The sequence below is a fragment of the Primulina huaijiensis genome, chromosome 3 (assembly GCF_012295235.1).
Source record: "Primulina huaijiensis isolate GDHJ02 chromosome 3, ASM1229523v2, whole genome shotgun sequence".
In the NCBI taxonomy this organism is placed as follows: domain Eukaryota; kingdom Viridiplantae; phylum Streptophyta; class Magnoliopsida; order Lamiales; family Gesneriaceae; genus Primulina; species Primulina huaijiensis.
In genome coordinates, this window is record NC_133308.1 from 16841744 (window position 1) to 16857696 (window position 15953).

General features: G+C 34.6%; 1 protein-coding gene across 7 annotated transcripts; it reads right to left on the reverse strand.

Moving 5' to 3' along the window:
- Positions 1-16: 16 nt before the first annotated feature.
- Positions 17-15068, reverse strand: LOC140973548 (F-box/kelch-repeat protein At1g22040-like). Of its 7 annotated transcripts, none has more exons than XM_073436444.1 (2): positions 14970-15068; positions 17-1740 (listed from the first exon to the last, which is right to left on the reverse strand). In XM_073436444.1, exon 2 carries the CDS (start codon positions 1658-1660, stop codon positions 230-232), a length of 1431 nt encoding a protein of 476 aa, XP_073292545.1. In that variant the 5' UTR covers positions 1661-1740; positions 14970-15068; the 3' UTR covers positions 17-229. The 7 variants fall into 7 exon arrangements, with proteins under 7 accessions (XP_073292545.1, XP_073292550.1, XP_073292547.1 ...); XM_073436449.1 differs by having other exon boundaries at positions 17-1677; positions 14970-15037; XM_073436446.1 differs by having other exon boundaries at positions 14999-15019.
- Between the last annotated feature and the right edge of the window lie 885 nt (positions 15069-15953).

Consider the following 15953-nt stretch of genomic DNA (forward strand, 5'->3'; position numbering starts at 1 on the left):
ATCAAGATAGCCCGAGTAAAAATGTAGCTCTCCCAGACGTGGAAATCGGGCAGAAAATGCATTCCAAGAGACGATATATTTAGACATCGAGGATATATATATTTACTATTCTAAGGTGCCTGAATCTTTTTCACAACGGTCATATTATTATGTAAAATTTGTAAACTGACCGCTCAGAAGCTCAGTGTGCAAGATTAGGACACAGATTTTACTTGGTCGAGTGCTGGAGCTAGATATCAAGGATCTGGCAACTAACTAGCTCTGCAGATCCAGTATTTGTAGTGGCAATGACCTTCCAAATATTTTCCCATGATCCTGAAACAGATTCTGAGGACTCTTGCAAAGATTCACCTAGATTAGCCCTTGAGGTAGATGGAGTGAGATCAAGCCGGTTCTGCCTACTGGCCTGCATCACTGATATACTATGATTTGCGTCTTTACAAATCACGTGTAATCTTCCAAGAAAACCCGCAAGTAGATATGGGGATTCCGAATCAGCAAGGTCGCGAATGGGTACATCCCCTTCAATTATTTTCCAAGAATCATCTTGATGATCATACACTTTGATCCTGGCACTATCTAGAGAGCTAGATGGCTCCAATGCATATAACTCCTCTTCAACAATGACACTTAATTTGGTTCCGGCTTGCCGGGCAGGCCAACCCTCGCCCATGCCAGATGGCATTTCTACCCAAGAATTTGTCTCTGGATCATAGACCTCTCCTCCAACATCAACAAAAAACGGCCAACAATACAAACTTTGAGGAACGTATAGTTTCCCCCGATACGGGGTCATCCCGGTTGCAATAGGTTTCAGTAGATCAGCTAGAAAAGCGGTTGGCAGCACCTGAGCTTTTGAAAACGGCATGCTAGGTACCTCGGACCATATACCAGAGCACGGATCAAAAACTTCTGCTGATTGAAGAGGAGTAAGCCCACCTCGTCCCCGAGTAACCCCGCCAACAACATAAAGTTGGTTGTTTAAGACACCGGTCTTGCAATAAGCTCTGCCAGTAGACATGGGAGCCACTTCAGTCCAAGAATTTACAACAGGATCATAACGCCAGACGGATTTCATGGCTGAAGCCCTAGAAAATCCACCAAGAACGTATAGGCAGCCATCAACAGCTCCGATTGCACAACCACAAAAAGGGATTTGGTCTAATGCATCCTTCTTCCCAAACAATGCCTTTACGGCATCTGCAACAACGCTTGAATTGACCATGTTCCACAATCGAAGACCAGATAGGCCCCATCTCGTTCCATCTTCAGCAGCAACATTTGGCATTAGAGGCAACCGTTGCCATATCTTGGAGACCGGGTCCAGCGCATACCATACAAGTCTAGTACCATCAATCTTAGTCAATATGTATAGCCATTCTTCAGTTGCACCAAGTTCTTTTCTTAGTTTATAAAGTTCTCCACTCGTTAAAGCAGCTTTCCAGCTTCTTGAAACCAGCTTTGCATTGAAATGCCAAACTCTTGGGAGCCGCGCGAGAATCTGAATTGATAACTCATCGGGTAGACTAGGAATCAAACGTGGATTTTCATCCCAAAAACCGTCAAATCTCCGTAATCTCTTACATGCTTCAATTTGGGACACCTCAAAGAGGTCACTGGCTCTCACCTTGTCACTATTAAGACTCAATCTAGCTCCCATCGACTCCTTTCTTAACCCTTTAATCAGTGAAAACAAAGAGAACTCACCACCAACTTTTATATCATGTGCAGGCGAAATTCCTAGATAGTTTCAAAGACCAAAAAGTCAATGATCAGAACAAATGAAATTACTTAAAAATTAAGCAATGTAACCACATAAACATCCTTCACTTTCACACATCAAATGAACAAAAACCATTAAATTCGACATCGAAAGCACATTAATGGAAAAAAATGCAACCCGTCATATAATCAAGATGGTAAATCCAACGGAAATTCCAGAATTATAAATTGATTGCACGTTTGCTTTAGCTGTTATTGACTAACTATTCCAGTCACAAGTCAACCACATATCACAGTCTCAGAAAAGCTCGAGGTCTCCTCTGTGGAAAAAGAGAAGGAAGACTGAAACTCCCCAAGTCTCAAACTAATCATGGAACCAAAAATCATGGTAACAGCTTACTTCTACAGTATCAGAAACAGATGGAATTTCATCAATTACCGAAAAATGAAACCAATCCAGCGATCAAATTTGCTTGCGGAGTTATATCAGACAAGGAATTTGAAACCTAAACCACTCGAGATACCAAAATTTCAATTCAAGATCAACTACAAATAGTTCCAAAAACAAGAATACCAAAATGTTGCTAACATGTAGCATTTATTCCCAAAAAATATATATATATCACAAATTCTGCGAAATTAAAGAGATCCAGACGAAAAATCCTGAAATTGAGACCCCCCAAGAACGGCAAACCAAATTTTACGTCCAAACAAACAAGAATTCAGCCCAAGACCCACAAGAACACCACCAATACCACACCCAACAACAAAAAATTAATCAATTTACCTCAAAAATTTACTGACAAAATCACCTACCAGTCTCAGATTGCGCAGGAAAAAAATGGAAACAAAAATTATCGGAGAAATAGGGAGGGATTCCCAAGATCAAATGGCGAGGTGAGGTGTAGACATTATTAAGTGGTCGTATTTTCAGATATTTTTATTTTGTGGGAACTATTACAGTAGGGACTCGCCCCCGTTCCCACACCCTTTGGTGACTTTTTCCTTCAACAAGTTCATCTTCATTCTTTTTATATAAATATAAATATAAATATAATAAGATTATAAAAGGATAATATAACTTTTTGGTGGAATAATAAAGTTTAATATTATTCAAATGCAAAAAAAAAAAATCATCTTAAAAATGTGATAAACCATCCTCTCAACTGCACTTATTAATCTATCAATTAGTCAATTTACATTTTTATAATTGTTTTTAGATAATTGATTCCGCGATTAAAAAAAAACAATTGAAAAATACACTGTTATCATCAAATTTAACTTTTGATAAAATAACAAGTGTTTGATGTTACAATTAAGTAATGCTATTAATCACTTACAAAATTGAATATGTACTTTTCTTTTACAAAGTTTTGCAAATTTGTAAAGAAAATGTCTATAATTATTTTTTAAGCATTTGCAAACATTACCTAAATGTAAAAGTCAGTCAGAGATTCGATTATCACTACGATTTATTCAGAGAGATATTGGGAAGCAATAATTGTTACTGTCAAATCGAGACATAGCTTATGAGTTTCTATATGATTTACGAAATTTGATAGGCAAATCAACACCATATGCACGTTTTGATAAAAATAAATGTTCGATTCCACGAATTATATTGAAAGAAGTGGATGCTAAGGAAAATGTATGTTGGGATCGAAATAGAGTTTAGATAGGGTGAATAAAGTATTTTAAATTTTTTCTTGAAATCGAGTTGTTCTTGACATTTTTTAGGTTGTTAAAACAAATTCTTGAATGACTAACTTTATTGGACAACTGAAAGATAAACAAGTGAGGAAACAGTCTAGTTTGACTAGTCATAAGTTATATACTTTAATGAAAACAATAGTTAATAAGAAACGACTAGATATACAAGCAAGCAAGAATGTAAAGCGCGTAATATAAGAAGGACATATCACTGCCTATGAAACAATACTCGATTTCTTAAAAAATACTAGAATTTTTTTTTAAAAAAAAAAAAAGCTTCGGCCGAACTACAATATACAAACATATATATTTTATGAAAAAAATACTTTTTCCCCATTTAAAATAATTCCACCAACTATTATTTGAAAAATCCAAAAAAAGAAATTCAAAGCATGAAATCGTATATCGTCAAACAAACCAAACTTTAACATTTTCAAAACTAAATTAACTCTAACATCCTCTCAAAAAATTTTCAAAATCATCATAAGTCATAAAAACTTAAAAATAACTTAAATCATTAGCATAAGTCATAAACAGAAGTCATAACGTAAGTGCGGAAAAACTAGTGTTGGTCCTTGGGTTGTGTGTACGTTCAGTTCAGCTAGTTCAATCATCAAGACCTCTATTATTATCAAGCTCACCTGCATTGATCACACCTAATGAATCTATTGACTCAGCAACCCTTAACTATGATAACAAGTAATACATATACAATCACATGCAACATTGAAAATACTTTTACTTAAAATAGCTTTTCATGAACATACATAAACTCAAACATTTTTCCTTGCATCATATACATTTTCTTTTTTCATCATATACATATTCATTTTCCTTTTCATCATATACGTATACGCTTTCTTTTATTGAATTTGAATCGTTAATTGTGACTTTCGTATCAAGTGAAGGTCGATGGTTCCATCTACGTGTAACCACAGTACTGGGCGGCGAAGACATCGGCGACACTCTTACCCGTCAACTGAGTCTTGGTTGTACATAACATCATATCATGTTGATGGAAATACGATCATCGGGCTCCCTCTGGACCTTCTCCTGTAAACGGACTCTCTTTGGATCCTTACAAGCAATTAGTTCACCTCCTTCATGTTTCATATTTTCATCACTTATAAAAATTCATGCATATATAAATCATTTTTTTTAAAACCAAGCATGCAACATGTCTTTTAGCATTAACATTTCATCATATTATTTCATAAACATATTAACATTATTTACAACATTCAGGGCACTGTCAGGACGTCTAACATTTTTCAGGTGTAAAATGACCGTTTTGCCCCTGAAACCCTAACTTTCTATATTTATCTTTACACCTCGAAACAACATCCCAAATCATTTCAAACTTAACTTATTACCTTAAAACACTCCCTTAAATATTCCTTAGGCTTCAAATTTAGCTTTTCGATAATTTCCTCGATTCGTTTTTAAACTTAGACGTACATCCCGGTTTTGACTCGAAACTTAACCAAAACTTACCAAACTTGGACCAAAGCTTAAAACACATAATTAAACTATTTTCAACCCAATTCAAGCCTCGTAAGACCTTCGAACACCCTAGGATGCCTACTGAAACTTTCTGCACAAAGAGTCCTAGTTCTAAGTGGTTTGAATCCTAGTATACCTCGTCTCCAGCCCTAACCAGCGAGTCCAGCCCCTAACCATCGACCCTATGACCCTAACCAAACCCCCAATAGTCTACTGGACAGAAGCTAAACCACCTAGAAGTCGCAGCCCTTCACCCGTGCCCTAGGGCCCCTCGTGCGGCCTTCCTAGGCGCGGCTTGTGCCTAGCCCTCGAGCCAGCCACCGTGCAGCCTCCCTAGGATCCTCACACAGCCCCTTGGTGCCCTCTGGTCATGCCCTATCAGCAGCTAGGAGCCGAAGGCCCCTACAAGCCCTAGCCAAAACCCTAGTACCCCAAGGCATGCGGTTTTCGTTCAAGTCATCTCCCCTACTTGTGCAGCCCTTGTCTAGGATTCTATGGACCCTCAACACGTTGGAAAAACGTCCCTACAAGTTATCTTACCATGACAGCCCCTTTGTGCATAATTAAAACAAGTTCGGAACCACAAAATCATGAGTTATATGCTTGGGTATCCATAAAAACGAAAATATAACAAGTTTATCATGTTTTTGCATGCAAACATCTATCAAGCATATATTATGATGTGAAGGATGAGAAAGAAGGATTAAGGCGTGCCTTTGGGTGTTTTACGCACGAAAACGTTTTGGCGATTTGAAGAGCGGCGTGGTCTTCAGCTCAACTTCAGCCATGAGACATTGGACCTTATCATCATCACTCTAACTGGTTGAGGTCTCTGAGCTTGATTGATCTGAATCTGAACTAACTCATTTTCTATTTCTTTCCTTAGCAACTAACACCTTTGATCCTTCTTTTTCTTGTAAAATATCTTCTCATCTTTGGACCGTCTCTTCTCAAATGACTTCTTATCATCTTTCTTGGTCATTTTACGATCTGCAGTAAAATGACCCTTATTCTCATAGTTGAAATAAGCTTGAATATGATCAGTTTGATCTTTTTTACGATAATAATTCAATTTAGACTATTTTTTTTCTCATATATTGTCAAACTTTTTAACGAATGACATTGTTTCATTTCTTATCAGGTCAGCAGATTTTCTGCTGGAAGCTTCTTCGCTAGTGGTCGGAGTTGAAGTTCTGGGGGCTAGAGCTTTGGTGGGTTGTAGAGCGGATGACTCATCTTCTATCCGAATCCCCAGTTCAAAATCATAAGCTTTAAAGTAAGCAAAGAGATCATGCAACTCGAGTTTGTTGAGGTCCTTGGACTCCCTCATAGCTACCGTATTTACATCTTATTCTCTTGGCAGTGTTATCATAATCTTCAATGCAAGTTCACGGTTAGAGTATTATTTACCAAGTGATGCAAGCTCAATAATAATACTGCTAAAAAGTTCATCAAACTTATTGAGAGTTTAGTTGGGCTTCATCTTGGCATTGTCGAATTTCTGAGTTTTCACGATTATCTTGTTCTTTTTGGTTTTATCTTTGCCCTCACAGAGTTGGGTCAGCTTCTCCCATATTTCTTTACCGGTTGACCATGTCTTGATTTAGTTGAACATATTCTTGTCAAAGGTTTTTTGTAGGATGTCCTTGACCACAATGTCCAAATTTTCTTTCTTTTTGTCTTTTATAGTCCATTGAGACGGGTGTGCCTGTATTTGAATATTTCAATCATCATAATCTTCTTTTGAAAACATTGAAATCTTGATAGAATGCCATTAATTATATAATTATCAGAGTTGAAGAAATATCTCTCTGATACCATTTGTTGGGATTGAAATATAGTTTAGATGGGAGTGATTATATTCTTTTAAAAAATTTCTTAAAATTGAGCTGCCCTTAACAATTTTTAGGCTGTTAAGACAAATTCTTAAACGACTAGCTTCATGGACCACTGAAAGATAAACAAAGGCAGAAACGATCTGGTTTGATTAGTGATAAATTATATTTTTTTTTAATGAAAACAATAGTTAACAAGAAACAAATAGATATGCAAACAAGAAAAAATGTAAATTACGTAATATAAATAGGACATATATTTATGGATGCTCGGAGATAAATACTCATATGTTACACCTTTTTCCACTTAGGAAAGAATCTAATAAAAGACTTTGATTTCACAATTTTTTGTAACAACTCACTTCAATTAGGATTTATCACTGCCTAAATTGAAACTTTTAGTAAGCACTTTATAATTTTTGATTATTTAAGAACCCTCGCCTTGACGGTTGAATTTGATAGGTAGCACAAATTAATCCTTGAAGATCTGATTAATTTTAATATGCATGTGCTAAGTTGAGTAGCTTTAAGTATGATTGCTTAAGTGTGCTCAAATATCTTGAGATAATGCATATTGAAATATGTGTGCAAGCATGTAATCGATGTTCTTCTGCTTCTTCGGTCATAAGCGCATATTTATAGTTGAAAATATAAAATTCGGATATTTTTTTTCAACAATCATTGTTACTTGTTAACAAAAAAATGGCGTTGTTGCTATCATCGTCGTACACTGTAATAAATTTCAATAAATGTTCATTTGCTTTTTCCGGCTTTAGCACTTGTAGCCTTTGAAAAGATGATTGACTTTGGACATCTATTTGGGAAACATTCTGTCAATTGGAGTTGGTAGGATATTGTACCATAATACTTTAACATAAATGGCTTGAGTTCAATGTATCCTCCTTGACTTGCTCATATCTGATCGGCTGCAGTGTGGTTGGAATATAAAATTTGCGCTCAGCAATTTATTTAATACATGGTCAAGTCAGAAGACATATGAACTACAGCTTGAGTTTTGATAAATTTCAGAATGGTCAGACTTGATCCAGTGGTCGAAAAAACATGTAATTACAACCAGTAAACGGTTGGATTGTAAGCCAGTCGATATTGTTATTTGTCAATTAAAATATTCTAACAATGTTTATTTCTTTTATTATAAAAAATTACATAGAAAAAATTATTATTTTTGTTGATCACGTATTGAGAAATAGTCTGCATTCTCTATGTCCCTGTGAGATTATATAATATACATTATTGTGAGCAATCAGTCAACTATGTATGATATAATTAATAATATAATATAATAGAATATTGATTTGGCTTATTAAGTATTGTAATATTCTATATATTATAATGCATATTCAATATGTAAAGAATATTAAAATTAAAATTTTAAAATAAAGGTAAGTTAAAACTTTGTTCAAACAATTCATTCTATCTAGAAATAGGATAAAGTATTATTTTGTAGTGTTGTTATGTGGTAGGATTTCATGCACATGAATGAGGTACAAAAGGACAAGGGGAATAGAGAGAACGTAATGAGATTTGGATAATGACGTTTTTAATGGGTTAATCTTGTTATTTAATATAATAAATTTTNTCTTAAGTGTGCAGAAGTTAGGATCAGTTTTGAGGAATCTAAATCGCAAACTGAAAACCCAACTGTTCGCACAAACTGAATCAGGAGAACTGATATGTCAAATGAGAAGTTCAACTGATCGTCCAGATTATAGGTGGATCAGCAGAAGAACCTCAGAAGTCCGGCCAGCCGAAGGAGTGTTCAACTGATGAAGAAGCCCAGCTGATCAGTTCAGCTGAACGAGAGTGAAATCAGTTCAATTGACGAGTCAACTGATTTCATCAGCCCAACTGAAGATCAGTTCAGCTGACTAGTTTGGAGCGTCAGTTAAGAATCTTTCAGTTATAGATGAAGACAAACTCATTCAGTGGATTCCAGCTATACACAAAGGTACAAAGAAATTGTTCAGTTAAAGGACAATAACGGACGTTGATATCAAAAGTGATGGTTAGAATTTTTTCTTTCTTTTTTCTCCCTAAAGATGTGAACATAAAAGAAAGACTATTATTTTAAGAGTCAATTTTATGAGATTAATTTTCGATCAGACCCGACACAACTCATGAAAAAATATTACTTTGTATGTCAAAAAATATAAATCGAATATACCTGTTTTGTAGTTATAGATTTTCAAGACCATCTCATAAGTGATCTATTCGAAGAAGAAAAGGATCATACTTTTAAATTTTGAATTATTTTGGATATTTTCATAATTAAAAATTATCTAAAAAATTTCATTCTGACATAAAAAAAATATTGTTTTACAAAAAAAGAATTTTGTTTGTTTCTTTAATATGACTAAAAATACTAATGAGTGTCGGCATGTCACACGTAAAGACATATCCATATTGAGATGGCCCACAACAAAATTTAAAAATTTTATTTTTATATACAATTTTTTACAGTACATATAATAATAAATTAAATTAAGTCAACTTAATAATTAGAGATGTAGCTTAGAATATTGGGCACTTGCTCTTGGCTTTTTTTTTATTAATTTAAAAATAAAAAAATATTTCATAAATACTTCAAAATAAAATAAATTTCAAAATTACTTTAAAACGTTGTCGAAAATAACGGATGCTATCTACGTGGAATCTTCGTGTATTCATCATCCGTGCTTTGTAAGCACGGATTCTCCACTCCACGTCACCTCATCATCCATGCTTACAAAGCACGGATGCTCCATTCCACCTCACCACCATCCGTGCTTACATCACTCCACATTACATCCGTGCTTACAAAGCACGAATGCTCCATCCTCATCCTCCACCCACGCCTTATCTCCTTCACCATCTCCTTCACCCATCTCCTTCTTCTTCCTTCACTCTATTTTCTCACTCACCGTCGAAAATTCTCTCTTCCATCACTCTCTTCTCTCACTTATTTCAGAATTTCAGATAATCGAGGTTCAGAAGATCCCAGTGTCCTCTATTTACAAGCGACACATATGTAATCTACAGTTTCTTCCGTAACCGTTGATGATATTGTCAAAGTCAAGAGGTCAGACAATTTGAATTGGAAGTTATACACTGATAATTTTCTATACAATCGTGTACTTGCATACTTGAATCATATGGGTTTTTATGGATTTTAGAATGTGGCTCACAAGTTTTTGATAATCATTTGATTTTTGCTCTTGTTGAACGTTGGCAACGCGAGACACACACGTTTCATTTTACATGTGTTGAAGCAACTGTCACGTTCCAAGATGTTTCAATCATTTGGGGTCTAACAATTGATGGTGAAACAGTGACTGGAATAGATGTGTCACATACAGTTGATGAATGACAACATATATGCTTGGATTTGTTGGGATTTGTTCCATCATCAACATATTTGAAAGGTGGTCATTTGTCTATGACTGCACTACACGACCATTGCATGTCTAACCTTGTTGGTGATAATAATTCAAAAGTAGATGTTGTGAAACATACCCGTTGCGTAACGTTAATAATTATTGGAGGAATATTGTTCCCTAACAATCAAGGATTGTCTGCTAAACTCGTGTTTTTGCAACTGCTTCGGGATATTGATAATGTAAAGTCTTATAGTTGGGGTAGTGCAGTTTTAGTATTTCTATACCATGAGCTGTTAACGCAAAACGTATAGAAAAGACTACATTGACTGGACGTTTATATATCCTGTATGTATAAATAATGTATTGTGATTATTTAACACTTTTTTTGGTTACTTTTGTCTAACTATTTTTATTATTATAAGCAGATATGAACATGAAACATGATTAAATGTGTTAATCCCGACCGAGATGGGTTAACATTAGTTGTACCTCCCATTGACCCAGATGCTATTATTCCAGTTTCTCCATATGGTGCACGATAATATTTAAAATTTATTGTCGTAATATCATGTATGTCTCATATAATTTTTTGATATGTAATTGTATTTTTGTTAAATTGTAGGTGGAAAATTGGATTTAGTTACACACATTCGCCCACACATGCTGTAAGAATTATAAGAGATTCTCTAGATCGTATAAATATTAATGAGGTATTATTGATTGTTTAGTATTTTATTCTGATTAAATGAATTTTGAAATTTATTATGATTAAATGATTTGACCAACTCCAACAAATTAATACATCGTAATACTCGTATCGGTCTAATACATAAAATACTATATTCGACCGATCCATTATCGATAACTACGTGACCACCAAAATATAAGAGTACATCAATAATAGACATTTTGCCCAAGAAATTTGAGAGAAAATTTAAGCAGAAAGCTCGAAAAAGATATCTTTCATGAAATAAAATTTACAACTCATTGAAAAATCATCAGCGTTCACAATATTTTATAGATTTTAATACGAGTCTATAAAATTAAAAATATATTGTATAATTTTCACTGATTGATCCGACATATTTCAGAAATCACATGAAAAATTTGACAAAAGATTCAATTATTCAATGAAATGAACAAAATGAACGTATTGCATATCCAATTAGTGTAATTATTGAACGCAAAAGAACAAAAAAAATAATTGAGTTTTATTGAACATCCGTCCTTACGAAGCACGAATTTGGTGAGGTGGACGATGAAGCAAGGATTTGGTGTGTTGGCGATCATCCGTGCTTCGTAAGCACGGATTTGCTGAGGTGGGCGGATTTGATGAGCATCCGTTTTTTCAATAACGTTTTAACGTAATTTTGAAATTTATTTTATTTTGAAAGTACTTTTGAAATATTTTTTTGTTTTTAAATTAATAATAAAAAAGACCCCTTGCCCTTTGTTAGAGGTATGTTGTTTGATAGCCTTATTTCTATTTTCAATTTTGTTTTCAATTTTTTAATTTATTTGTGATGGATCGTGTGCTCGGCACCTTGTGCTTTTAACACAATAAATCAATGAGCTGCAATAGCTCGTGTTCTAAGAATGTTTACACCGATGAATTAAATCGAGTTTGATTATAAATCAAGCGGAAAACACTCGAAGTAATCACTCGTTAAGAAAAACTGATATATTTTATATACTGTGAAATTGAATAACTGAAAGATTAAGAGAATCATTTGTTGGCATATATCCGTTTTGTTATGGTAGAAACTGAACTGACGGATGCTCTAACTGATAAAATCAGTTTGAAAACAATGGTTAAACAGTTAAATAACACAGGATATGTTTATGGATGTTCGGAGACTTCAACCGCTTCTACGTCACCCCTTCTACCACCTCGGGTAGGATCCACTAGAAGACTTTGATTTATACAAACCCACTCAGCTTAGGACTTACCCTACTGCCTAACTAAACTCCTAGACTAGACTGAAGGCAGCACCTTCCAGTCGACACTTGTTTAACGCATGTGTGTCAAATACAACATACACAAGTTTATTGTCTTTGTGCAAGACTATATTTGAGTGGTGGTGTATGTGTGTGTGAGAACTGATATCTGAGTACAACACAAAAGTGTTATCACACAATGAGGGAATTATACTTCTAATCTAAGCTGATAACACGATGAAGTGTTCCCTCTGGGATGATTGCTTCTAGTAAGCTGATATGCAATATACGTGCTCTTTCTCTGTATCTTCACACACTTATTGGTCTTCACTGATCTTCTATTTATAGGCGGGAAGCTGATCGTACAGTGAGACTCAATAATTTTATCCGTTGTAGCTTGAATGCGTTCTTTGAGATTTGTGTCTCGACTTTTCTGACATCTATGCTGGAACATTTTGTCTTTAAGTGTTGCTGCAACGTCCATTATTGTTCTATGATTGTACAATAGCTTTTGTATCGTTGTGCGTAGCTGGAATCCACTTAGATAAGCTTGTCTTGATTTGCAACTGATTGATTCCTAACAGATGTACCTAACTGGTCATCTCAACTAATATTCAGTTGGGCTGGTGAAACAAGTTGACTCGTCAGTTGAACTGATTTCACTCTTTCAGTTGAACTGGTTAGCTGGGCTCTTCATCAGTTAAGTACTTCATCAGCTGACCGGGCTTTTGAAAGTCTTCTGCTGAACTGCCTGACAGCTGGACAATCAATTGACATTATCAGTTTGCTTCTCGAAAGCTTTAGTTTTGGCTCGATTAACTGATCAGTTCGAAGCCTCGATTAATCGTTAGCACCAAAATAACAAGTTTTGTTAAAATCAAAATCAAGATTGCGAACATGAAATGTTCCAAAAATTTGTTTATCTTGGGTTAATCTATTTGTTTTTACCAATTTCATTCTCTATTATTAATCTCAGATTAACCTTTTTATTGAAGTGATTGGACTTTTGTATTTATGATGTATTGATTTTAAGCGTGGACATATCAAATTGAAAAATATCAAAAAAAATTAATTTATGGACTGTAAATTAAAATTTAAAAAGTAAAATATGAAATAAAAATTAATTTATCGGTTGTGAGTTCCTATATATATACTTCAATATATATTTATTGGTGGTGAGTTCCCTTGATTTACCTAATAATGGCAAATCTCTGTGGCCCTTGAAAATTTTTAAAAATCATTGCTACATATTTTTTTTCCCATAATATATATATATGTTAGAATAAGTGCTCGGCAAGCCAACTTGTGGCTAGGGCTTTTATTGACTATAATGTAAAACAATCTTTATTTTAATAATATTTTACGATTTTATTCGATTAAGGCATTATACTTTATCTGTATACCCATGCTAGCTGCATAGATAAAGTCTTTGAATATACAATAGGTACCATGAGGTCTGCGTCGCAGCGCAAGATCATGAAACTCATTAAGAAGTGTACCGTATATTCTAAATAGGTTCTTAGTCGAATCTGTCGCCTAAAACAAGGATAAAGGTCGCTCGAGCTCGAGACTAGCATCTTTGATGTAAATGCATGTTTCATTGACAAGGGCATGGAGATGTCCCTTCACACAGATGGGTGATCATGTGATGATGCACTGAACAACCCTCACTCGAACTGTACAAGTGGTTCTCACTTATTGAGTGGAATAGTCCGTAGTTAGGGTTGTACACCATTAGTCTTTTGACCCGGGAAAATGTAGGGCCTATACGTACTAGCATGCACTTTGATCCGTTTACCGACTCCATTGAGGGTCATCTGATGGCGAGGTTGGGTGTAGTTCCAAATACGTAGGAGCAAATGCATTGCGGCTGGGGATTCACCGTTCGCTTAAGGGTGAAGATATCCTATATGATCTGATGAGTCAATAGTGCAAGGAGTCTCTGGCCAGAGCAAGAAATGTGCTTTAGGGAAAGGTGTTTTCCTAGTTGCACATACCATTCAACTATTAGTACTCAAAGATAAATCGTATAGTTATCGAATTCATATGCAACTCTCGATATACCAATGGTTGCGTATTCGATCGGGATATATGTGTTGAAGGGACCGTATTGTACGCTAACCATGACTAAAGGTTCTTGTAGGCACTATCAGTGATACCTAAGGGATCATGGGGCGATGCTACTAGACGCTCTTATCATGATACGATGGGTGCAATCAGAAATGAGTTCTGACATTCTTGATCAAGGAGTTGATGAGAAGAATGGGGCTAACTAGGATAAGCACGAATAAGAATAAATGTTATTCTGAATCACATAGATATATGAACCCACTGCTAGCTGTATCCCTGAACCATTGAAGGTCGCACAAGTACCGGATTCTGTATTCCCGTTGAGATATTCAAATTTCAAAGAGTTGAAATTTGGCGACTATAGTTTATGGAGATCAAACAAGAAGCTTATAAAGGAGTTTATGAGCTGATTCCATAAGATGGAAGAAATGGAAGTTAGCTTGTCTGCTAAATAAAGAAGGATAGTGGAACTGCCTGTTTTGTGAAGGAGTTCACTAAAACTTGCAGCTGCCCAATATGGTAAGTGAAAATTCTGATCTTCGAAATTTTCATCAATTACAGAAAATTGAAACCAATCCAGCGATCAAATTTGCTTGCGGAGTCATATCAGACAAAGAATTTGAAACCTAAACCACTCGAAATACCAAAAATTCAATTCAAGATCAACACAAATAGCTCCAAAAACAAGAATACCAAAATGTTGCTGACATGTAGCATTTATTCCCAAAAAATATATATATCACAAAATTCTGCGAAATTAAAGAGAGCCAGACGGAAAATCCGGAAATTGAGAACAAAAAATTAATCAATCTACCTCAAAAATTCACTGACAAAATCATCTACCAGTCTCAGATTGCGCAGGAAAAAAATGAAAACAAAAAATATCGGAGAAATAGTGAGTGATTCCCAAGATCAAATGGCGAGGGGAGGTGTAGACATTATTAAGTGGTCGTATTTTCAGATATTTTTCTTTTGTGGGATTTATTACAGTAGGGACTCGCCCCCGTTCCCACAGCCTTTGGTGACTTTTTCCTTAAATTAGTTCATCATCATTCTTTTTATATAAAAAATATAAATATAAATGTTGTAATAATAATAATAATAATAATAATAATAATAATAATAAAATATTAATAATAATAAAGGATAATATAACTTTTTGGTGGACTAATAAAGTTTAATATTATTCAAATGCAAAAAAAGTCATCTTCAAAATGTGATGAACCATCCTCTCAACTAAACTTGTTAATCTATCAATTAGTCAATTTACATTTTTATTTAGATAATTGATTCCGCTGTAAACAAAAAAAAATTGAAAATTACACTGTTATGATCAAATTTAGCTTTTGATAAAATAACAAGTGTTTGATATTACAATTAAGTAGTGCTTGTAATCACTTACAAAATTGAATATGTACTTTTCTTTTACAAAGTTTTGCAAATTTGTAAAGAAAATGTCCATAATTATTTTATTAAGCATTCGCAAACATTACCTAAATGTCAAAGTCAGTCACAGATTCGATTATCACTACAATTTATTTAGAGAGATGTTGGGAAGCAATAATTGTTACTGTCAAATCGAGACGTAGCATATGAGTTTCTATATGATTTACGAAATTTGATAGGCAAATCAACACCATATGCACGTTTTGATAAAAATAAATGTTCAATTCCATGAATTATATTGGAGGAAGTGGATGCTAAGGAAAATGTATGTTGGGGTCGAAATAGAGTTTAGATAGGGTGAATAAACTATTTTAAATTTTTTCTTGAAATCGAGTTGTTCTTGACATTTTTT

Bases quoted from the DNA above. Each gene is read 5' to 3' on its own strand.
- LOC140973548 (XM_073436444.1), bottom strand. From the start codon at position 1,660: ATGGGAGCTAGATTGAGTCTTAATAGTGACAAGGTGAGAGCCAGTGAC.